At 44.0% G+C, this 20,000-nt stretch overlaps 1 protein-coding gene across 3 annotated transcripts in view; it reads right to left on the reverse strand.

The window, feature by feature from the left end:
- Window positions 1-20,000, reverse strand: part of LOC143291613 (uncharacterized) — a 66,226-nt gene that overhangs the window by 37,345 nt on the left and 8,881 nt on the right. For 2 of the 3 annotated variants that reach the window (XM_076601566.1, XM_076601565.1), the window contains exon 3: window positions 15,857-16,063. In XM_076601566.1, the coding sequence (XP_076457681.1) occupies window positions 15,857-16,063 (207 nt within the window). The remainder of the gene's footprint in view (window positions 1-15,856; window positions 16,064-20,000) is intronic. The other variant, XM_076601567.1, reaches the window with a different exon arrangement.

Genomic DNA, 20,000 nt, shown 5'->3' on the forward strand with positions numbered 1-20,000 from the left:
TAGCACATAGCTTATAATGACGGCAGCATTGTAAACAGTAGTAATCATCACAACATAGCATCAAAACGGATGACAAAGGACACATTACAACGGTAGGAATTTAAAGACCATCAGCACAAGATCACGCAAAACAAAAAGCATAACATGACCACACAGCACCCAACAATGACAGCACTATGCACAATGATCAGCACAATACACCCGAAACAGACGAACAACACATTTACGATGGCAGCCTTTTCAACATCTATGACCACAATAATCACAACATCAAAACATATAACACAGCACACGAACAATGGTAGCACTATGAACAATAGCCAACACACTTTAACATCAAAATCTAACAACACTGCACACTTCGATGGCAGCACTTTAGCAACTATCAGCACATTATAAAGCCAAAACGAAAAACATAGCACAAAACAATAGCAGCACTGTGGAAAAAAGACACACACAAAAACTAGCACACTATTATGTCAAAAACAGATAACTACAATTGCAGCAATTCAACAACTATCAGCACAGTAAAACGCCAAAATGGAAAACATAACACAAAACAATGGTAGCACTGTGAAAAAAACAACAACACACACACAAAAACTAGCACACTATTATGTCAAAAACAGCAACAACAACAGATAACTACAATGGCAGCAATTCAACGCCGCAACAGCAACAACAACAGATAACTACGATGGCAGCAATTCATCAGCACAGTGTAACGCCAAAACGGATAACATGACACAAAGCAATGGCAGCACTGTGAACAATAACTAACGTACTATAACATAAAAAAAATCAGATAACTACAAGGGCAGCACTTTAACAACTATCAGCACAGTGTAACGCCAAAACAGATAACTTGACACAAAGCAATGGTAGCACTGTGAACAATAACTAACGTACTATAACATAAAAAAAAATCAGATAACTACAAGGGCAGTAATTTAACAACTGTCAGCACATTACAACGCCGAAACGAAAAACATAGCACAAAACAATAGCAGCACTGTAAAAAAAACACACACACATAAAAACTAGCACACTATTATATCAAAAACAACAACAGATAACTACAATGACAGCAATTCAACAACTGTCAGCACATTACAACGCCGAAACGAAAACATAGCACAAAACAACAGCAGCACTGTGAAAAAAAACACACAAAAACTAACACACTATTATGTCAAAAACAACAACAGATAATTACAATGGCAGCAGTTCAACAACTATCAGCACAGTAAAACGCCAAAATGGAAACCATAACACAAAACAATGGTAGCACTGTGAAAAAAACAACAACAAACACACAAAAACTAGCACACTATTATGTCAAAAACAGCAACAACAACAGATATCTACAATGGCAGCAATTCAACACCGCAACAGCAACAACAACAGATATCTACAATGGCAGCAATTCAACGCCGCAACAGCTACAACAACAGATATCTACAATGGCAGCAATTCATCAGCACAGTGTAACGCCAAAACGGATAACATGACACAAAGCAATGGCAGCACTGTGAACAATAACTAACGTACTATAACATAAAAAAAAATCAGATAACTACAAGGGCAGCACTTTAACAACTATCAGCACATTACAACGCCGAAACGAAAAACATAGCACAAAACAATAGCAGCACTGTGAAAAAAACACACAAAAACTAGCACACTATTATGTCAAAAACAGCAACAACAACAGATAACTACAATGGCAGCAATTCAACAACTATCAGCACAGTAAAACGCCAAAATGGAAAACATAACACAAAACAATGGTAGCACTGTGAAAAAACAACAACACACACACAAAAACTAGCACACTATTATGTCAAAAACAGCAACAACAACAGATAACTACAAGGGCAGCAATTCATCAGCACAGTGTAACGCCAAAACAGATAACTTGACACAAAGCAATGGCAGCACTGTGAACAATAACTAACGTACTATAACATAAAAAAAAATCAGATAACTACAAGGGCAGCACTTTAACAACTGTCAGCACAGTGTAACGCCAAAACAGATAACATGACACAAAACAATGGTAGCACTGTGAACAATAACTAACGCACTACAGCATAAAAAAATCAGATAACTACAATTGCAGCAATTCAACAACTATCAGCACATTATAAAGCCAAAACGAAAAACATAGCACAAAACAATAGCAGCACTGTGAAAAAACACACACAAAAACTAGCACACTATTATGTCAAAAACAACAACAACAACAGATAACTACAATGGCAGCAATTCAACAACTATCAGCACAGTAAAACGCCAAAATGGAAAACATAGCACAAAACAATAGCAGCACTGTGAAAAAAACACACACAAAAACTAGCACACTATTATGTCAAAAACAGCAACAACAACAGATAACTACAATGGCAGCAATCCAACAACTATCAGCATAGTTTTACGCCAAAACGGATAACATGACATAAAACAATGGCAGCACTGTAAACAATAACCAACGCACAATAACGTATAAAAAGAGATAACCACAACGACAACAGTTTTACAACTATCAGCATAGTTTCACGCTAAACACACAACACAACACAAAAACAATGGCAGCAGTCATTATCTAATTGTAACTATCTTCTTCTTTTCTTTCTTTTTTTTTTTTTTTTAACAATTATCAGCACAATATAGCATTCATCAGCAAGCTGATGTTGGTTGTGTAATGGGAAGAAGAAGAAGAAGAAGAAGAAGAAGAAGAAGAGGAGGAGGAGGAGGAGGAGGAGGAGGAGGAGGAGGAGGAAAGAAAGAAAGATAAGAACAAGAACACGTCGCCCAAGCGGATAACATAACATAACGTTGCTTCCTGATCACACACACACACACACACACACACACACACACACAAAATCCAAGCAGCAGCATAGTTTCTACTTGCGCAGCATGATATCGGCAGCATGATGTACCAAGTGCACCCATCAGTGCTGGCTTCCTTGGCGACATTTTGTCAGTGTTGTACACGTTTTTCTCTTCTTCTGGCTTTTCTGGAGGAAACTTGCCTTTACCTAGAGCCAGATAGAGGCAAAGGCACTGGACAGGGGGCTATGGTGTGTGTCTTGTCGACACCCTATACCCAAGGGGGAGACGGCGTGGATGGATTGGTGAAAGGTCTAAGTAAGATTGCAAGTATGAAAGTTAGTGCGCATACGAACTGGTGGGGACTGGTGTCATTGCTGACCTTACGGCCGACACAATAAAAGGATAAAATTGTAAAATATGCATATAGATTGATAGACAGACAGACAGACAGATAGATAGATAGACATGTAGATAGATAGACAGACATGTAGATAGATAGACAGGCAGGCAGGCAGGCAGACAGACAGACAGACGGATAGATAGATAGACAGATAGATAGATAAATAGATAGATAGACAGATAGATAGTCAGACAGACAGACAGATAGATATATATATATATATAAAATAGCTTATTCGCAACGCAGCAATGAACGCAGTAGTACAGTATGAACAAGTTACAGTCGCAGCAGCATTACCTGATGCACGCGGCAGTGGAAAGCATGCAATAATATCACACACACACACACACACACACACACACACACACACACACCTTCTCAGCACAACCCCCCACCCCTCTCTCTCTCCCCCTTTCGCACCGCCTGTCAGCTATTCATCAATACACTTAAAACAGGGTCAGGAGCTTGCTTACACCAGGATGAACTGGAACTCACGTGCGTGTGATGGCTTCAATTATGTTTTTTTTCCCACCACAGGCCATCCTTCAGTCACGACGCAGATCACACATTGAGAGAAGAGACTCTCAACTACATTAACCCCTACCCCCTCCCCAGATTCCTTAACCCCCCCCCCCCCCCCACCACACACAACATTCCAACCCAGCGATAATTTTTAATGACAAAACGCCATTGATGAGCGCAGCGTCGCATTGAAAGAACAACGGCCAAGAGCAAAGCTGTCTTTTATCTATCTATCTATCTATCTTTCTAAACCAAAACAGCAGCTTCTAAAAATTCAAAAGCTAAACTTGTATTTTCTCGCAAGCAAACATTACCAGCAAGCTTCTTTGAGCGACCAGTTCGACATCAGTGACAACAAAGTATCGAATCTTCCGTTAACTTATCTAGATCGTAGTCATGGCGCCTTAAAGAGCGACTGGCTTTTAGCCTTTAGCCAGACATTGCACACGCAACAACAACTAGAATAACAGTGACAAATAAAACGTAGCAGACAAGACAGCTGTCACTGTGTATAGCAAGGCAGACACCTTTGGAAAAGAATCGCTGGAGTTGTTGGTCATGTTCAACAAGTCACCAAAACGTTCGTGATTTAGGGACAGAAAAAAGTTACATTTCAACGACGATGACGTACCAAACACCGGAAGAAAGAGAATGATTTGTGTTATATATATATATATATATATATATATATATATATATATATATATATAACACAAATCATTCTCTTTCTATATATATATATGATAGTCAGTCGTGTCCGACTATGACCATCAGAACAGCAGAGGAGGCAACTGCTGTTCCGACTATTTGGGCTAGAATTTGATTATAGTGGAGAGTGTCTTGCCCATGTACATCCCCACTCTCTCGGCCAAGGTTTTAGGACAGTTGGCGTTGGGATGGTTCCCAAAGGCCAACTAGCCCACAAGGCTGCAGCACTAAGAGCCAGTGCAATTTTGCCTCCTAGTTTGAGAGTCATAGTCCTTCACAAAAGACTAAGCTGTAAATGGTTTCCCATTGACTGGAGAAACCATTGATAATACAGCTCTCACTTTGCTGTTGGCCCAGATGTAAACTTATGTCAATCTGTGATATAAGCCGAGGGTTGTTCCTATTGTTTTCTAAAATGTTGGAAAGAAAAGGGCGACAGATACTAAACAGGAGGAAGAGAACGCACGGACTCCAACGAACACCAGAACCCAACAAAATCGAAAAGGGGAATCTTTCATGCAAAGGAAGAAGCTAGAACAAGGTCAGTGGATCCCCTGGCCCCTACACTTCCCATAACCACACAGGTATTGTCAGCCAGGCACAGGTGTCACACAAAGTACCAGAACCCAGTCCACACAGGCTGCAGCATAGACAAGTAGGTGTGTGTAAGCAGTTGTTGATGGGGTAGAGGTTGTAGTGGGCATGGTTGGGGTGGTTTTACAAACCCAGTGAAAAGGGGGGACAGTGGGAAATCACGGGCATAAAAAGGAAGGTTAAAAACCACGTACCCCGGGGTTGGAATGCTGTCAGTTGGGCACAGGAGGGAGGGAGGGAGGGGGGGGGGGAGAGAGAAAAAGGGAGGTGTACTTTATACACACGATCGGAAAGATAAACTCCCCTCAAAGCCAGCAGGACATGAGATCTCAAGAGTCAAGTCAAAAAGATGCCGGGAGACAATTATACACACACGTCACCAACAACAACACCACCAAATACCACCAAACCCCCAACAAAGTTGAGAACAAAAAAAAAAAAAAAAAAAAAAAATCTTAGAACATGCGGACTCTTTTTCCTCACCCGACGGAGTCACCGCATCGCCGGTTGGAAAAGGAGTCGGGGTGGGTCCCTCATACCCGTACCCGTACCCATAGTCCTGAATATTGTGGTAGGACCACCCAGCGGGAGTGGTCATCCCGAGCATGTAATCCCACTGGCCTGCTTGTTGGCTCTGCTGCTGAGGCCACTGGTTCTGTTGTTGAGGCCACTGGCTCTGTTGCTGAGGCCATTGGTTCTGCGTTCGGGGTGGTGGAACTGTGGTGGTGTTGGTGGTTTTCCTGAAAGGGTTGATATCCTGAGGCCAGCCGTTGATGGACGGGGGCTGCTGAAGCTGTTGGGGCAGCGGCCACGGGTGGCGGACCTGCGGCTCCCTGGGCGCGGGCTTGGGTTGGGGCTTGGGAGCTGCGGGCTGGGGCTGAGGCTGAGGCTGAACGGGCCAGGTGGGCGCCGGATTCTGTGGCTGTGGAAAGTTTAGCGAGGGCCAGCCCTGTGGCTGCTGACTTTGCTGATGTTGATGCTGCTGATTTGCTGCCGGTGGCTGAAGGGGGGTGGGCCAGGAGTGGGATGACGTGGCGGACTGTTGTTGGGGCTGCTGAGCAGAGCCCGGCAGCGGCCAGTCGTGGTAGGTCGCTGCCTGCTGTTGTTGCTGCTGGTTCTGGTGGCTCTGCGATGGCGAGGGCTTGGGAAGGGACGAGGGTCGGGGTTGCTGGCTTGGGTTGGTCTTGGGAGCCTGTTGTTGCTGTTGCTGTTTTAGCTGCTGTTGCCTTTGCCATTGCTGATATTGCCTTTGAACTTCTTGTTGTTGTTGTTGTTGCTGCTGCTGTTTTAGCTGCTGTTGCCTTTGCCATTGTTGATATTGCCTTTGAACTTCTTGTTGTTGTTGTTGCTGCTGCTGTCTTTGCTGTTGAAGTCGTTGTTGCTCCTGCTGCTGTAAACGCAGCTGTTGTTGTTGTCTCTGCTGCGCTAATTGCTGCTGTTGTAAATTCTTCTGAGCGAGTTGCTGCTGTTGTTGTTTTTGTTGTTGTTGTCGTAGTTGCTGTTGTCTTTGTAGCTGTTGTTGTTGCTGCTGTTGCTGTGCGAGTTGTTGTTGTCGCAGTTGCTGTTGTTTTTGCAGCTGTTGTTGTTGTTGCTGCTGCTGCTGTTTCTGCTGCATGGCTCTACTCACGACAGCCCTCAACAGCACCTGTTTCTGAGCCGGGGGAAGGCGACGAATTCGGTCCAAGGTGGCCGCGTCTATCTTCCTGACCGGCTGGGCCACAGTCGGAGTCCGAGCGGCGCGCGCTGCCTGTGCAGCGGTAACTGCCTGTCTTCGGGCGATGACGGCTTTGAGCAGCTGAGCTTTCTGAGTCGGGTTCAGCTGACGGAGTCTGGCCACCACGGCAGGACTCAAACCTGGAGATCTGGAGGCGGGGGAGGAGGAGGAGGAGGAGGAGGAGGAGGAAGGTGGGGAGCGGACCATACTGCTAGCCCTGGGAGAAGCGGCACCGGGTTTCTGGGCGCTTCCGGTGGCACTTTGACCCTGACCTTGAGCTGGAAACAAAATCCCGAGGTGCAGAATCTGACGGGTGGATGTGCGTGTGGGAAATGGGGTGGGGGTGGAGGTGGGGTACGGGAAGTGAGGGGTGTTGGGGATGAGCCATAAGCGTTGCCCTGCGCTGCAGCTGGCTGCTTGACGACGCGAGACGTACCAAAATAAACATTACGCACGCTGCTGCGCGCGCATCAGTGGATCTCTCTCTCTCTCTATATATATATATACACAGCCGCTGTGTGAACTCCGTGTCTATATACGCGAAAGCTGTGCGGTCTTTTTCTTTAATTCTAATTTCATTTTTAAGAGCTTAGATACATAACGAGTACACGCTTCGATAAACAGCAGAATAAACATCCAAGCAAACCACAACAGCGCTACATACCATCCTAACAGTAGTAATAGAGTTTGTATGTGTGCACCTACAAGAACAAAAAATTGCGCAATGTATTACAACAGCGTGCACTAAAAAATGAATAAAAAGAAGAAGAAAGCGAAGGCGCATCGCAATAGAAACATGACTGTTTTACTTCGACAGAGTACGAGTTGGTACCTAGGCAAAAATTGATTAAAAAAAAACAACAACAAAACAACAACAAAAAACAAACACCTACACCCAAACAAAGAGATTTCATACTCCATGCCAAACACCTTTTGCGCATGGAGATCGTCAAACAAATGTTTATGCGAAACAGGGGGGAAATTGAAAAAAAAAAAAGATTATTAAAAAAATAAAGAAAAGATCGTTATTTGACAAACGCAGCACAGCTTAATAATTATACTACACAAGACAAAACGTGAAAGTATTTTAAGTGAACTAACAAGTAAAAGAAAAGACAGCAAACAACGAGAACGAAAGGAAAACAGGGAAACTTTGATCAGATACAAATATAGGCTAATATAGACAGAACGTTCCCTGACTGTGCCACACACACACACACACACACACACACACACGCACAGAGAGAGAGAGAGAGAGAGAGAGAGAGAGAGAGAGAGAGAAATCAACCTCATCTCTTGCAGAGTAATGCTCACCAGTTATCAGCTGATTCAGTGTCGGAATAATTTTAGACATCTCAAACCAGTGAATCATCTCCATCACAGAGGCGTTTTAGCCATCTCTAATCAGAGAGTTAACTACATCTCAGAGATATTTTGACCATCTCATCAAGCCAAGGAGTTGACTCCGTCTCAGAGACATTTTAGCCATCTCAAACTGGGAAGTAAATTCCGTTTCAGAGATATTTTAGACACCTCTAACCAGGGAGCCAGCTGTATCTCAGAGACGTTTTAGCCATACCAAACTAGGAAGTCAATTCTTTTATTCATTTAAGTCCATTTACTATATATATGTATGTATGTATATATATATATATATATATATATATATATATATATATATATATATATATATATATAACATTTATCTATTCTTTTATTTATTTATCTTTTTTTTTTCCATTCATTCATTCATTCATTTATCATGTATTTATTAATTTTCTTCTAAGGTAAATGATGACTCTTCTGTGTTGGATAGCAAGAATCCGTGGTTCCAGTTACGCTAGTGGAAGGGATAGTTGACAAAGACTTACAAACTTACGACTATTCTATTTACATAGAAACCCATTCGTTCCCTGAAACCACCAAACTACAAACACACACACACACACACACACACACACACACACACACACAAAACACACACCAAAAAACAACAACAACAGCAAAAACAAACAAAAAAGCAACAACAAAAAAGCCCCCAACTACAAAAACAACAACAACAAAATAACAACTAAAATTCACATAAATAACCCCAATAAGAACAACAGTAACAACAGCAACAACAACAAAAGAAGACGAATTCTCCCTGTGCTCAGTGTTCAGTATTACCCCCCCACCCCATTCTCCTAATCCTCCACCACCATCCCTCCGTCATTATATTTATTCGCATGTCCTTTATGATTTTACTTTGGTCAGTCTACAAATCATACATATACTGATTTAAGCCTTTTATGATTATCTTTAAACCAGTTTAAAAGGTACAAGAAGCTGATTCGGCCAGCGTCAGTTTGAGATAATCTTGTAACCTAAAGCCTACTGTCGTGTGTGGTTGAAGGCATAAAACTATCGATAGACGGAAGACAGATGACAGGAATAACGTTTATATCACAGCATAAGAAGGCTCAACGGGGAGAGAGACAGGACAGAGACAGAGAGACAGAGAGAGACACAGAGAGAGACAGAGAGTAGATATACTGGAGGAGGGGGTGGGGACAGTGATCGAAAGAAAAGAAGAAACAAATGAATCTAGAAAAACAATAACTGTTTCAAATACTAAAATAAAATGACACTAAAAAAGAAAAGAAAATAGAGAAAATAAAAAGAAAATCAAAGGAGAAGACGAACAACAAAAACAACAATAAAAACCCCCAAAAAAACAAACAACAACAACAAAAAAGAAGTAAATACATTAGCACAACTTTAAAAACATTGCAATGATAGCCACATAACAAAAACTGAAGCTCTTTCACACACACACACACACACACACACACACACACACACACACACACACACACACACACTATTTTAGTTTAACTCTTCCTTAATAAAGAAAGTCAAAAGAAGAAGATGGGAAAAATAACAGAGGCTGAAATCGGGGAGGCATCATGAACGGAAAGCACGTGATACTACAATACATGAATAAAATAGGTGAATATTTACAATGTACACTCAGATTACACTGACGAAATACTGGCAACCCCTACACGGTTTTTTTTGGGGGTTTCTTTTTGGACATAATGAAAGGAAGGACCCCAAGTCAAGATAACAGATAAAAAGAATAAAACATATATTGTGGCAGATCTGAAAGCCCTCCCAGTACTATTATATACAAAGCATCTACCGGCTCTACACAATCAGAAAAGAAAAAAAAATTGTCGGAAACACAAGCGAAGAAAAAGAAAAAAAAGAAAAAGAAAGAAAAAAACAACAAAAAACAGTAGTGTGGCTGTCACGCCAAGCCACGCCACGCCACCACCACGCATGCGCATATGCGTGTTTCCTGTACACAAAGAGGGTGAAGGGATGGAAGGAGGGAGGGAGTTCCGGTTCCGGTAAAGTGTCGTGTGCAAAAAAAAAAAAAAAAAAAAAAAGGCTACCTCCACTCGGCCATCCTCGGTTCCACAGCCCGGGCTGTCTTCTGAGCCATGCCGGGTTGGGAGTGGTGGGGGCGGGGGTGGTGGTGGTGGGCACTTCCACCTCCAGCTCCACCTCCCCCATGGGGGTGGTGGGGGCGGGGGTGATGGTGGTGGCGGCAGCAGCCGCGGCGTAAGGTCTGGGATAACCATAAGAAGAGGAGGAGGAGGAGGAGGAGGAAGAGGACGAAGCGAAAGAGGAAGGAACCGCGTTGTTTTGATTCGCCAAAGCACGGGCCGCCTGCTTGCCCAGAATCGACTCCATGATGCTCTGGGCCATGGCTTCCAAGGCGGGGGAGCCACCGCGCCCCGTTTGGGCCGGGTACCTTCCGGTGCCGGTTCTGATTTCGGTCGGGTACCTTCCGGTACCGGTTCTGGTTTGGGTCGGGTACCTTACGGTTCCGGTTCTGGTTTGGGCCTGGTACGGTCTGGTTGCGGTTCTGGTTTGGGTCGGGTACGTTCTGATCCCGGTTCTGGAGTTGGTCTGCTGTTGGGGAAAGTTGGTCGGGCGCCTACTGTTGGTGATAGGGAAAGCAGGTTTTCTCTGCTGGTAGTTGAAGGTTCTCTGGGCGGGCACGACTGCAGGTTTGGTTTGTGGTCGACGATGCTGGTATCCCATGTTGGAGCTTGAGGGCGTACCGGTTCGGGTTAGGGGTCTCCCGTTCTGATTTGTGGTTGGTGTTCTCGTTGGAGGTCGGCGAGACTGTGTACCTGTTTTGGGGGTGTTTCTGAGACTGATACCGATTGCGTCTGAGGCAGAGTTGCATTCCCAAACAACCTCCCGGGTGAGGATTTTTTTTCCAAGCATGATCACATAGATACTCTTTATATAATTATTTAAAAAAAAAGAAAGAAAGAAAAAAGAATGCACGCACACACATGTTTGAGCATGCACGAGTGTGTTTGCTTCTTTCTGTGCTGTGATTGTGTTTGACACAACACACACACACACACACACACACACACACACACACACACACACACACACACACACGCACACACACACACACACACACACACGCACACACATCACACACTACACCCTCCACAACACCCCCCCTGCGCCCCCCCCCCTCCACACACACACAACACACAGATACACGAATCCCCCCTACCACCGACCCCCTCAATCCATTCCCACCACCCACCCACCCCAACACCCCAACCCCCAACGACACACACACACACACACACACACACACACACACACACACACACACACACACACACACACACACACACACACAAGACAAACTGAAAAAGAAATAATAATGCCAAGAAAAGATTGTTTAAAAAAGACCCAAAAAACAAAACAAACAAACAAAAAACAGCAGCAACAACAACAACAACAAAAAGAACCAACCAAAATTTTAAACAACATAATATCAGCGATGCGTGATTCCTCTCACACTGGACTGAAGCTTGGCACTAATTAATGAGCTGCTGACTACCCTCTACTTACCAGTGTGCGTGTCGTGTCGTGGTGTGACAGAGATGGATTACAGACGTTCGAGACAGACCGACAAAAGACAGAGACAAAGAGGGAGAGAGAGGGAGAGAGAGAGAGAGAGAGAGAGAGAGAGAGAGAGAGGGAGAGAGAGAGGGAGAGAGGGAGGGAGAGAGAGGCATATAGGGGGAGAAGAGAGAGAGTGAGGGAGAGAGGAAGAGAGAGAGAGCAACAGATCAAAAGAGAGATGGAAGGAGGAGAGTGAGAGAGAGGGGGAGAGAAAGGGAGAGAGGAAGAGAGAGAGAGGGAGAGAGAGGCATATAGGGGGAGAAGAGAGAGAGGGAGAGAAGAAGAGAGAGGGCAAGAGATCAAGAGAGAGATGGAAGGAGGAGAGTGAGAGAGAGGGGGGGAGAGAGAGGGGGAGGGAGAAAGAGAGAGAGGGGGAGAGAGATGGAGAGAGAGAGAGATAATGAAAGATAGAGGGAGAGAGAGAAACAGAGAGAAAGAGAGATAGACAGACAGACAGAGAGAGACAGAGCGACAACCATAGAGACAGGGACAGAGAGAGATAGAAAAAGAGAGAGACAGAGACAGAGAAAGAGACGGACAGAGACAGAGAGAAAAAGAAAGACATACAGACAGACAGAGGAAAGGGAGGAAGGAAGGAAAGAAGGAACAAAAATAAAAGGATTGAAGGAAGGAAAAGACAAAGAAACCGAGAGAAAATAAGAAGAAATATAGAAGAGAGAGAGAAAGAGAGAGAGAGAGAGACAGAGAGACAGAGAGAGAGAGAGACAGAGGGACAGAGACAGAGAGAGACAGAGACATAGACAGTGAGACACAGAGACAGAGGGAGAGAGAGACAGACAGACAGACAGAGACAGACAGACAGAGAGAATAGCAAGCAAGCATAATATATACACACGCACTCGTGTGTATTTCATTTTGTGCAAACACACTCTCCAGAACCAGAAATCACATGAATGTACCAGTACCTTAAACTCCTCCTTTACACATCCGCCCAACAAGAAGAAGAACGACAACAACTACAACAACAACAACAACAAAAACAACACGACAAACAAACTGCTTAGAGTCAGGCTGAGTGGGTGGATATCTCAATCAAATAGACTATCAAGCCACTAATAGTAAGCGGGGAAACAAAATGTTATGCATACAGATGACGTTTTGTAACTTTATAAAAATAAAGAAAAATAAAGAGAGAGAAAGAAACTATACTTTCACCATGGCTGCCAAAGTATATATTATTTTAAAAAAATGTATGTTTGTGTATGACACAGACAGACAGGCAAAGGCAGGCAGACAGACAGACAGAGACAGAGACATACATACATACATACAGACAGACAGACAGACACACACACACACACACACACACACACACACACACACACATTTAGACATTTAGACACACACACACACACACACACACACACACACACACACACACACACACACACACACACAGAAGGAGGGAGAGACAATTCATTCAAATTTTTAACTGACGAACATTGCTGCCCAAAACCAAACAAACATGAACATATAGCTGCCAAAATCAAACATTAACACTTTGCTGCCAGTTCACAAACGTTTGACGTGGCTGATGTTCCCCCCCCCCCCACCTCCACATATTCAACACCGATACAAATGCATTCACGATACAGGCACATAAAACACTATTTTTTTTCAACCAGCTTTCGGGACTTCCTGCATGACAGACAGACAAACACTAAGAAAGGAAAACAACAATGCCATATACACGAAAAAAAAAATCAAATAACAACTGAATGTTTAGAAATAAAACGACACAAAAATAATCATTCAATATAACACATGTATTCAAACAAGAACACGGTCTTTTCAATATATGATTGATGAAACAAGATGAGGACACAACACACACACACACACACACACACACACACACACACACACACGGTGACCATTCTCAGGAACGACCAAACATGAAACTGATACTGCTCGATCAATTCAGTCAGGCATATGGCACGTGATAAACAACTGTTACGAGGTGAATGACACAACCAGCCAAACAAACAGAGTGACAATTGGCATAAGACCAACCACTTACACACACACACACACACACACACACACACACACACACACACACACACACATGATATATACTTCTTCTCCTTCTTCGTTTGTGGGCTGCAACTCCCTCGTTCACTGGTATGTACACGAGTGGGTTTCTACGTGTACGACCGTTCTTAACCCCGCCATGAAGGCAGCCACACTCCGCTTTCGGGGGTATAATATATACAAGTGGCCCAGTGGTAATTCTAACCCCCCTCCCCCTCCACTAGACCTTAAGTGGTGGTCGGTGCTTGATAATCGGATGAGACCATGAACCTAGGTCCTTTGTGAAGCATGCACTTTAACGCACGTAAAAAAACAAACAAACCCAGAACAACCACCCACGGCCAGAAAAGAGTTGTCCCTGGTTAAATCATGAAGACCCCCCCCCCCACCCCCTCCCTCCCCTCCCTCTCCCCACTGTTTAAGTAAAGTCAATGCAATTTGCGATCAGAAAAAAAAAGTTAACAATGCACTGCCTGGCTAGAGCAGCCCGTGTTCGTTCTTTAGTTTAACGTCTTTTTACTGTAAGTGATATTAGACGAGGGAAGGAAAAAAATCGAGTGGGAGGAGGGGAAGGGGGGGGGATTACTGTATGTAATCATGGCGGGGTTAAAAACGGTCGTATACGTAGAAGCCCACTCGTGTACAGCCCGTGTTTCAATTAGATAAATGTATTCTGTCAAAAAGTCATACAATACAATTCAATGCTATATTATACAATGAAATGCAATACAATACGATACAAAACGATACTTTACAGTACAGTACAATGCAAAACAACCAACAACGTGTAGAAAACCATAAAAGCTATACACACAACAAAACGAAATACATCACCTTTAGAAAAAAAACTTTCGTTCCAAGTGTTTATGCATAACTGATAAAAGACATTGACAGGAGACCAACACAGACAGTTTGGCAGATAAGTAAATACCCGAACAAACCAAACACACCCACACACAAATAAACAGGCGTTTTAGACACCAAAAGAAGGACAAACTGAAGCAAACATTCAGACACACTGACAAACGAAGTGAAATCATAGCACACTGATATCACAAAGCAAAACATACGCATTGGCAAAATCTAAAGACGCAAAACTAAGAAAGCAAAGCAATTCTTCCTCCCTTTGTATCCTTGTAATCTGAAAAGATTAGTACTTTTCAGTTTGAACATATAACATGCGATTCTCGTGAAAGGATTTTGTGATGATCTTTGTGAAACAACCTGCATTGACAGAATTGAGCATTCAAGGCAAGGAGAGAAAAAAAAAGCAAATCCAAACCATACAAACAACAACAACAAAAACATACGAGTCATTTTCATCTACCAACACAACATAAACAACGATTGACTAAACACCAAACCAAAGCATGAAACCAGCAAATAAATTCATGCGAAGTATATCATAATTATGCATATCACACACGAACGGAAATACAAACTGGGATGCCTAAACGGGAGGGAAAAAAAGAAAAGAAGGGCAAAAACAAAAACACAAACAAAAAAACACAACAAAAACAATAGAGCAAAACCCCCCCTCACCCCCCCCCAAAAAAAAAAACAAACAAAAAAACCCACACCAAAAAACCAACAAAACAAAAAAAAATAACACAAAAACAATCATACACACTGGCATTTCTGACCAGAAACACGCAATGATATCACACACACACACACACACATACACGTACACCTATGCTCCCACATACTAGACAGAGAGAGAGAGAGAGAGGGGGGGGGGGAGGGGGACAGATACAGACAGGCAGGCAGAGACAGAGACAAAGACAGACAGACAGAGACAGAGACAGACAGAGACAGACAATAAGAGAGAGAGAGGGGGACAGGGAGCCATTCTTACGTCCACACCCACCAACTCTCTTACCCTCACCGACAGCCCCTCGCAACACGTACAGACACACACACACACACACACACACACACACACACACACACACGCTCCCATCCTCACTACCACCACCACCATTCAACCCCCACCCGAACACCCACACACACTTTCACTACACTCCACTCACCTCTAGCGGCGCTCCACGATTGCCCGTGGGGCGGATGTGGCGCTGGCCATTGGCGAGCGGGATGAGGGGGAGGCGGGTGGTGGTGCCCTGGGGCGGGGGCGTGCGCCCCATGCCCGTGGTACCCGTGGTAGGAGGCGTGGGGTGCCGGGGTGGGTTTCGGGGTGGTGGCGGGGGCCTCGATCTCGATGGGTTCCTTTTCTATAGGAGCTTGCGATGGAGGCGCGCGTTTGGTTGTTTGGCAGACACACACACAGGTCATTCCGAAAGTTAGTTCACTCCCGAACACCATTTTGTGCACGTGGGATTTTTCGCATAATTACACACACACACACACACACACACACACACACACACACACACACATATATATATATATATATATATATATATATATATATATAGAGAGAGAGAGAGAGAGAGAGAGAGAGAGAGGAGACAGACAGACACAGACTGACATATACACACACGCGAGCACGCGCGCGCACTCGTAACTGAATTAAAACGCACAATCAACAAGGGAAGCACTTAGTAATGAATATTTCATATTCATGAATATGAGTCAAGGGAGTGATTGTGAATATGTGGATGTGATTGAGAACATAACTGATCAGCTTCCGCTGCTGCTGACGATAATGATGACGACGACGATGGTGACGATGATGAGGATGATGATGGTTTAAACTCGCTGCGCCTTGCTGCTTGTAGTATCCTAATGATAAGGTGAATAATGACTGACGTAACCAGGATGGTATTCGGCGATGATGATGACAACGACAATGTTGGTGGCGATGTAAGTAAGTCTATGCAGGCTGCTGAAGGAATGATAATGACATCAGCACATCAACACTACTACTACTACTGCTACTACTACTACTACTACTACTGATAACGATGATGATGCTGATGATAATGGCTTCACTGACTTTTAAGTTATTGTTCGCATGGCAGACGGGCTTGATCATAACGTTTTTACCTTTCTTACTCTGTTTATATTCTTTTTGTACATCTATCTGCCTGTGTCTCTCCATTCCTTTGTGGGTGTGTGTATGCGAGAGAGAGAGGGGGGGAGAGAAAGAGAGAGAGGGAGGGAAGGAAACATAGAGAGAGGGGGGACAGAGAGAGGGATAGTGAGAGAGAGGGAGGGAGGGAGAGAGAGGGAGGGAGGCAGAGAGAGAGAGTGACAGAGAGAGGGAGGGACAGAGAGAGGGAGGGAGAGAGAAAGATGGAGGGAGAGAGAGAGGGACAGAGAGAGGGAGACAGAGCGACAGAGAGAGGGACAGAGAGAGAGGGAGGGAGGGAGAGAGAGAGGGGGAGAGGGACAGAGAGAGGGAGCGAGGGAGAGAGAGAGGGAGCGAGGGAGAGAGAGAGGGGGACAGAGAGAGAGAGCGACAGAGAGAGGGAGAGACAGAGCGACAGAGAGAGGGACAGGGAGAGAGAGAGGGAGGGAGAGAAAGAAAGATAGATAGACAGACAGATAGATAGATAGAGGGAGAGAGAGAGAGACAGAGAGAGAGACTGAGACTGAGACTAAAATACAGACTGACATACAGACAGACAGATACAGAAAGACTAATTCTGTCCCTCTTATTCGCGTCAAGAAATGTCCTTAGTCATCTTCGTGCGTCGCCCTTCAAACGGCGGCCCGCAATAATTCATATCATCTATCCAAGGTAGTCAAGTTCTCTGGGGTCGTTGGGCGCGTCAGTAACGTATCCAACGAAGACGTATCATTCATAACTCATCGTTTTCTTCACTGTGATCCGTCACCATTAATTTGCATAAGTTCACTTCCGTCATGCGCGCAGTGTCGTCTGCAATTTTGTTTCAAGACCAGAATACAGTTCCGTTTCATCGTGTAATATAACACTCTCCTGACGTTTGATTGATTGTTTCGGATTAAGGTCGGGTCAATGTTCTTCGGTGTCTATATTTCGCTGTGCAGGTGTTGGTTTGAACATGTCTATATTGCGCTGTGCAGGTGTTTAAGCATGTCTGTGTTGCGGTGTGCAGGTGTTTTAGCATATGTATGTTGCGTTATGAAGGTGTTTAAACATGATTAAGTTGCACTGTCGAAGTGTTTAAACATGATTATGTTGCACTGTCGAGATGTTTAAACATGATTATGTTGCACTGTCGAGGTGTTTAAACATGATTATGTTGCACTGTCGAGAATGCTATGTCTGTGTTCTGGTATGTCTACGTCCTGTTGTGTCTATGTTCTGCTATGTCTATGTTCCGCTATGTCTGTTATGATTATGTTCTGCTATGTCTGTTTTGCTATGTCTATGTTCTGCTATGTCTATGTTCTGCTTTGTCTATGTCCCGCCATGTCAATGTTCTGCTATGTCTATGTTCCGCAATGTCTGTGTTTTGCTATGATTATGTTCTGCTATGTCTTTGTTCTGCTATGTCTGTGTTTTGCTATGTCTATGTTCTGCTATGTCTATGCCCCGCCATGTCTATGTTCTGCTATGTCTATGTTCCGCAATGTCTGTGTTTTGCTCTGTCTAGGTTCTGCTATGTCTATGTCCCACTGTGTCTGTGTTCTGCTATGTCTATGTCCCGCCATTTCTATGGTTTGCTATGTGTACGTCCCGCTATGTTCTGTTTGTTTGTGTCCCGCCATGTTTATGTTGTGCTATGTCTATGTTCCGCAATGTCTGTGTTTTGCTATGACTATGTCCTGCTGTGTCTTTGTTCTGCTATGTCTATGTCCCGCTGTGTCTATGTTCCACTATGTCTATGTCCAGCCATGTCTATGTTCTGCAATGTGTATGTCCTGTTATGTCTATCTACTACTATATCTATGTTCTGCTATGTCTATGTCCCGCTGTGTCTAAATCTGTTCTGACTATATTTTGTAATGTCTATATTATGTTATCTCTATGTTCTGCCATGTCTATATTCTGCTATGTCTATGCTCTTCTATGTCTATAATCTGTTATGAATATCTTCTGTTAAGTATATGTCCCGTTTTGTCTATATTCTTCTATATCTATGTCCTACTATGTCAGTGTTCTGATATGTCTATGTCCGGCAACGTTTATATTCTGTAAGAGGCCGTGATGGTCTTCTTGAATAGATTATCCGTGTCTGTATATGTATTACTTTGGAAAAAAAAAGATAATAAAAGAGATAAAAAGAAAAACCGATTCTACATTCTATACCTAAGCATCCCCTTCACATTTCACTTTTTTTTTTTTTTTTACTGCATGGCCAAACACATTAAAAACAAACAAACAATAAAAACCCACAACGCCCCCTCTCCAAACCACCCCCATCCCCGTCTCCCCAAAATGACGGCCCTTCTGACGTCATGTCACAAACACGTCACTGACGGACAACGGGGTGACTGCTCACGTCACGCATGACCTGTGACGTCGTGACGGCAGGAAGAGACAGGTGGCAGAGGTCATCGCCAAAACTGACAAGGCAAGGGAGACAATGAATCTACTTCCTGCTTTCTGTCTTGTCAGTCTTCTGTGTGTGTGTGTGTGTGTGTGTGTGTGTGCGTGCGTGCGTGCGTGCGTGCGTGCGTGTGTGCGTGTGTGTGTGTGTGTGTGTGTGTGTGTGTGTGTGTAGGAGATGATTCACTAGCAGTCAAGATTTAACGATGTCTGGCCGGTGAGGGTTTTTCTTCTGTACCCCTATCAAATACATCTCTTCTCGTTTGAAAGAGAGAGAGAGAGAGAGAGAGAGAGAGAGAGAGAGAGAGAGAGAGAGAGAGAGAGAGAGAGAGAGGTTATGACCGGTGAACTGGTTTCTTTGCACCCCTATCAGATTCATTTGGTCAAATTAACAAAGAAATGTTCTCTCTGGGAGGGACGCTCACTCAGTCTGGCTCCGCGACTAAGCCATTATTGTCGTTAGTAGGGGGCTTAGTAGGTGGTGTCCTGAGTACGTTGAATCAGAACAGGCACCACTGAACACCACCGAAGTGACTCAGCAGCAGTGCGGGGTCTCCTCTGGTGTGTGGCCTCCTGGCGACCTAACATCGATGGTTCCCTGCAGACTGCCGACGATTGAAATGTGACGGACGAACCCGGGTGTGGACGTGTATGGGGGAATCTAAATGCGCGGCGTGGGAGTAATACCACTGAAATGGTGCAGATGATGGGCAAAAAAGAAGAAGAAGAAGAAGAAG

The sequence above is a fragment of the Babylonia areolata genome, chromosome 17 (assembly GCF_041734735.1).
Source record: "Babylonia areolata isolate BAREFJ2019XMU chromosome 17, ASM4173473v1, whole genome shotgun sequence".
NCBI lineage: Eukaryota > Metazoa > Mollusca > Gastropoda > Neogastropoda > Buccinidae > Babylonia > Babylonia areolata.